General features: G+C 36.6%; 1 protein-coding gene across 1 annotated transcript; it reads left to right on the top strand.

Moving 5' to 3' along the window:
- The first annotated feature begins 1,914 nt into the window (after positions 1-1,914).
- Positions 1,915-3,056, top strand: LOC126705463 (ethylene-responsive transcription factor ERF017-like). Its single transcript, XM_050404489.1, has one exon. It carries the CDS (start codon positions 2,047-2,049, stop codon positions 2,746-2,748), a length of 702 nt encoding a protein of 233 aa, XP_050260446.1. The 5' UTR covers positions 1,915-2,046; the 3' UTR covers positions 2,749-3,056.
- Positions 3,057-6,544: the final 3,488 nt, after the last annotated feature.

Here is a 6,544-nt window from a genome sequence, read left to right as displayed (position 1 = left end):
TACAGTTTCAGTACCTCCTCAGGTCTTGGGGTGTTGGTATATATATACGCGCTTGTTTCTTCCTTCTAGTCGTTGGTGGTGCTTTAATGGTGGTTTCAATGTGGTATCTGTAACGCTCTTGTGGGGTGTTAATGATAAGATCTTTGTCTCTCCAACAGTACGGAGACTCATTATTGTCATGTAACACTTTGTCATTAATTGTGGGTGAATGACCTCATCTTCGCCTGGCAGGCACCATGGGATGGACGAATATTGATGTTGCTCTCGTCCACAGTCTTTTCTATGGATGAGGATATAATTGAGACTATCAGCGACGACGAAGTCGAAGCCAACGGAAGAGAGATTGTGAGACAAGAGCAGAGGCATGTCATCGTTAAACTCCATCGTTAATGATAAGATCTTTGTCTCTCCAACAGTACGGAGACTTATTATTGTCATGTAACACTTTGTCATTGATTGTGGGTGAATGACCTCATCTTCGCCTGGCAGGCACCATGGGATGGACGAATATTGATGTTGCTCTCGTCCATAGTCTTTTCTATGGATGAGGATATAATTGAGACTATCAGCGACGACGAAGTCGAAGCCAACGGAAGAGAGATTGTGAGACAAGAGCAGAGGCATGTCATCGTTAAACTCCATCCCTACACCGCAGAAGTGGGATTCCTTGTCCCCTGACCTTTCACCTAGCGACATTTTCTTTGGGTTTGCCAAGATCTCTCTATTTTTCATTTTGATCTTTCTCAGTTCTCACTCTCTCCCCTTTGATGAAGTAATAGTTTAGAGGATGTGAAACAGAGTTAGAGAGAGAGAGAGAGAGAGAGGTGTTGAAACTTGAAAGAAGACAAAATGTGAAGAAGTGTGTGGAGGAAAATAGAGACAAGGGAGAAATAAAGAAGACAAAAGGTGAAGAAGATATGGTTGAGAAAAAAAGGTTTTGTGTTGGTTATACATGTGGTCTGGGGCACAAGATGAACAACTTTTTTTTTTTAAAGTAAACTTATGAAAAAAAATTATATTAGAGAAATGCTATCTTTAAAATATTTGTACAACAAATTTCAATTAACAATAAATTATTATTATTATTATTATTATTAAGTAATTTTTTTCTAAGTAAGTATTATTAAGTAGTTGGTTTAATTATGAAATAAACTATTTTATATGTACATTGTCCTTTTTGGTAATTTATAATTCAAAACATCACTTTTATAAGTACTAGCTAAACACTCAGTTTTTTCAAAAAGCACTTTTTAATAGTTTTTACCAAATACTTAGCTTTTTTTAAACTCTCATTTTTTCAAAAAGTCTAATTTCAAAAAGTTGAACCAAACTCACCCTAAAACTTTAAAATTTGTGTGTAGAATGTGAGACACATGACATTTAAGAGAAAAATACTTTACATATTTTCTTTTGTTTTACGATGTTAATACAGAAAAGTAATTACTTTGAATTTTTATATATTAATTTAATTTTGAATCTTATTATATTTCTTGAATATAAATTTCTTTTTATTCATTATTTTGAATTTGTTATCTCAAAAATAAAATATTAGGTTATAGTACTTGAAGTGAGATGTGGCGGGTCGTGCTTTTATTATTATCATATAGAATAGAGAAAGTTGGCCTTTAAAAAATTTGAAGGGCAATATTTAATTGAGACTTTTCAAAATTGTGCACGAGAAATATAAGACGCACATGGGTTCAAACTTCGAAACAACAATTAAGATAGTCACACTCGGACCCCGCGTTAGCTAAGTACTCCTCTCACTCTAGAGCCCACCACGTGTACACTCTTCGTCTTACACTTTTGCGGCTTTCTTAATCAAAGCTAACGCGCATATAGGAGTGTTGACTCCTTCAGAAAACAGCTTAGAAAACACACGCCACTACCTATATATATATATACTACTCCACACAAAAACTTCCTCAGCAAAAATCGAACTCATTCCTCTTCACTCTTCAGCAAAATCCCAACTTTGTCTACTACTACTTGTCGAAAAACTCAAACTCGAACTCGAACTCGAACTCAAAGCCAATTCAGAAACACATGGTGAAGCAGAACATTGAGAAGCCGACAAAGACAGCAACGATCGAGGAACAGCGAAGTGTGTCGAATTCTAAGTTCAAAGGTGTTCGGAAGCGAAAGTGGGGGAAGTACGTGTCGGAAATTCGTCTGCCCAACAGTCGGGAGAGGATTTGGTTGGGTTCCTACGATTCTGCAGAGAAGGCGGCGCGTGCTTTCGACGCGGCCCTCTTCTGCTTGCGTGGCCGCGCTGCCAAGTTCAATTTTCCTAATAACCCACCTGAAATCCCCGGCGGAAGGTCTCTCAAGGCGGCGGAAATTCAAGCCGCGGCGGCCAAGTTCGCCAATTCGGAGTCGGATCCTCCCAAAAGTGAGAGCAATTCGGGTCGTCACTTGGAGATGATGAATAATAATAACAATTCGTCTTCTTCATTTGCACCGTCTCCCTCGGTGTCGGAAGCGACGGTGGAGACTGTTCAGATAGACAGTGATTCGATTTCGACCAACATTTTAGATGGGTCGTTCTTCGATTTGGATTTAGATTTGGATTTTTTAAAGACGATGGGCTTGAGTAATTACGGGTCGGATTATGGGATATTTCCGGGCTTTGATGATCTTACAAACGGGTTATTTTCACAGCCCTTGCCTAATGTGGATTATGGAGAAGAAAATCTTGATGGGATTGTTTCTCAGGAATCATATAATTCATTCCTGTGGAATTTCTAGAGGATCGCTCTCGGGTGGTTCAGTGACCCGGACAGTTTTAGTTCCCGGAGTTACTGAAGCTAATTTTCTACCCGGATGTTGAATTTGTATATGGATGGACCAATTTTAGCACGGCCATCCTGGTAATATTTTTTTTGCTACTACAAATTCTTTTGAGTCTGATCTAGATAATTCTTTTTGAAGATAATTCATCTTCATCTGATCTAGATAATTCAATTGTGAACTAGAATGTAAAGTGTGTCATAGATTGATGTAATTTTTGTCACTCATTCAAATGAATGCAAATAGTATTTCAATCATTTTTAACATTTACAATGCTCGTGAGATTGGGACCCGGGTTCAAAAAGGACCAACATTTTAAGCACGTTTAATGCATTGGCTCACTGATTCTCTTCTCTATTTTGCACATGATCTTACAAAGCTTATCGTCAGATAAAGCAATTTATCTGCCGATAAGCTTTGTAAGATCTGGGCCCAAAGATTTGAATTCAAAGATCTTGCACGCGCTGCCTTCCCAACTACCCAAAGATAAAACTTATGCCACAATTGCTCAAGTCTTTTGAGCTGATAAACTTTGAAGTTTTGCCATTTCTGTTTAAGATTAGCTTATTTTGTTGAAACTGAAAACTTTTTATTGAAAGTGTTGTAGATAAAGGTACAGTGAAACCCATGAATAATACCAAAAAATGCTAGTAAAGTAAGCTAGTTTTTTAAGTTGGAGCCAAACACACAAGAAGACGTTCATAATACAAATCTCATATTCTCCAACTATTTAATTATCAAGCATATAAAATATTTTGTCACTAAGGCTGTGTTTGAATTGGGTGAAAACCGTTTCCAGAAATCATTTTCCGTAAAACCCACGTGTTTGGCTGTCACGGAAAATGACTTCCGATTGACCAATATTTTCACCTTTGACCCGGAAATGATTTTCTCCCCTCATTTTCACTTCAAATCATTTCCGGAAAAAGAGAGAGAGAGAGAGAGAGAGAGAGAGAGAGAGAGAAGAGAGAGCCCAGATCAAAGAGAGAGAGCCCAGATCGTGCCGCGCTGACGAGCGGCGCGATTGTCGATCGCACCGCTCGTCCAACGCTCGTCGGACGAGCGTTTTGTTTCTCTTGCCGGATTTGATGCATTTTCTGTAAAAATGTTTGAATGAACCAAACACCAAAATTAATTTTCCGTAAAATGAATTTTGTGACAGCCAAATACATGAATGCGTTTTCCTTTCCGGAAAATGAAATATTTTCCGGAAATGCTTTTACGCAAACCAAACACAACCTAAATATAATGAACACGCTTGTGTATCTTACAAGAGTTCCCTGTCCGCACAATTTGGTATTGTTTTCAATGCAACACTCCAAAAATTAAGGAAACAACCAAAAAAGGTTTGTCCTTTGCTTATGCACAATAGTTTAGCTGTCAAGTGTCAACTGCTTGTGAATATCACTGACATCACTCTTATCATTTTAAGAGGTTCTTGGCTACAATATCTAGAGAGTTAATTTGAACCACAATTATATTACCACTTGTGACCATGTTATGATAAAAGTTGTTTTAACGAGATATTTGTTGTCACTAAATCATAACACAGCTGATTTTAAAAATTAAAAAAAAAAAAAAAATACAACAATCATTTGTAGAAAAACTTGTGTTTTTGGTGTCACCAAAATTTTCCTATCAAGGCATGAAATGTCGCCATATAGCCACTCAAAGTCGCCACTACAAATATGCTCATCATTGTAAATTAAGTCATCCTATTATGAGGAAGCTCAATGGCAAGTGAGTCAAAGAACCACGAACGAGTGTGGTGTGCTGATTGTAAAACAGCGGATTCTTATCTATTGGTTTTGGTATGGATGGTGATGTTACATCTTGTTATAAAAGCGGAAGATTTAATACCAATTTGTTGAGAATAACAGAAACGTAAATATCTATTTGTTGTGTATGTATCTAAATAACATTGGGTTTATACAAAATAGAAATAGAAAGATAAAAGAAACAATCACATGGAGAATACAAAGATTTAGGTGGTTTGACTTTTGGCCTACGTCCATAGGCAGCGTTGAGGAAAAAGTTTCACTAATAAAAGAAAAAGATTATAAAGGTAGTACCAAAACACTCTCACAAAACCCAAACCCCAAATACACCCAAAGAGCTCTTAATCACCAAAAGCATGTGACTAAAAAAAACCTGAAATTTTCTAGAACAAAGTCACGCCTTAGAACTCTATACAAGATGCGGCTCTAGAACAAAGTCACACCTTAGAACTCTATACAATATGCGGCTCTTAACAAATAACAAATTCCACATATATATACTGTTGCTTGTGTATTAGGGTTGTTGCAAGATACCACTATGTTGGCTAATTAATGTTGAGCTGTAGTGTACAATAATAGATTCCAAGTTGGACTTGGATTTCCTAAGTCGGCAAAGTAAACCAACAAGGACTTGGTTTACAAATCCTTCCAAGACAAGGACTATGCACTCCCACATGCACCATTCAAGCCACCAATCATAACACATCCAAATTAGGTATGGCTTACTTCTAGTAAAAATTTTACAAGATATCTCATTTTGTCTTAAACATAAGCCGTCACACCGCCCACTAATAAACCAATGGTGAAGATTAAAATCCAATGCCACCTCATTAAATTTCAAGCAAAAACTAACAAAGCCCACCCACAAGACTAATGCAGCTTCTAACGTATGCTACTACTGTGAATGTTAACATTTAAATTTTAACCAACGCATCATTGTCTTCACAGCACAACAATATCATCCTCTTTGTAGCACATCAGTGAATCGAAGAATGCTACTAGCATGGGTTTCTTAATCTTCAACCACATTATCTTTGTAGCAGGCCAAGAAAGCACTGACGCAGCTACAGGGGTGCCACACTGGAGTCCAATGCGGGATGCGGTGGGTGACACCATTGCCCGTGCGTAGGTGCGACGTCACTACTTTTTTTTTTTTTGGTTTTTGTTTTCAGATTCACGCCAAATTAAGTCGAATCAGTTCATATTGGCCGGCCGAAACCAACCGATTCAAGCTGTATCGGCCAATTAAGTCCGATATTGGCCGGTTCAGGCCCATGGGGCTTTATTTCCCTCTTTACAACAGTAAACTTTCTTGAAGTCACCACGCCATCTTTTTTTCTTTTATTGCACCATCCTTTATGAATACTAAATCCAGAATTTCCTCCACACTCATTATAGAAGCCATATGCCTCTTGTTCAAAACCAAATTCAATGCCAAGTTTTGGAATATAATCAGTACACAATTTTTCATTATCATCATTGTTTTCCCTACCATGTAACTGTTAAATATAAATCAAAATGTACAAGCAACGTGAATTGCCACTAAAAAATGAAAATAATGAATGATGGCAAAACTTTTGTAATCTTATACAATATTTGCCTAAATTCATTAACAATGACAGAAAATCCCACAGATTTAATAATATTTAGCCTAAATTTAATCTTTTAATTAGTTTGACATCTCATAAACATAGGATTGAATAAGAAATCAAAAGTAAAGATGAAAATACCTTCTCTGATACTCTAGTGGTTTGAAAAAAAATTTCTTCTTCTTCTTCACACTTTTTTCTAAAGATTACACCAAATAGTTTTAAAATATGATTTGCCAGGCTGGAAAAAAGAAAAATAAATAAAAAGAGAGGAGAATTGGGGCAGCAAAACATATTTTTCTTATTGCTAGTTTTCTATTTTGGAGCTAAGTTTTAAAATTGAAGAGTTGATAATGTAAAACAAAAAAAAGTAACTTTGGTTTATTA

Source organism: Quercus robur, chromosome 11 (genome assembly GCF_932294415.1).
Source record: "Quercus robur chromosome 11, dhQueRobu3.1, whole genome shotgun sequence".
NCBI classification, from domain to species: domain Eukaryota; kingdom Viridiplantae; phylum Streptophyta; class Magnoliopsida; order Fagales; family Fagaceae; genus Quercus; species Quercus robur.
This window is presented reverse-complemented; position numbering and strand designations above follow the sequence as displayed.

What these genes read in the sequence shown, in the direction of transcription:
- LOC126705463 (XM_050404489.1), top strand. Translation starts at nt 2,047, where the DNA reads ATGGTGAAGCAGAACATTGAGAAGCCGACAAAGACAGCAACGATCGAG.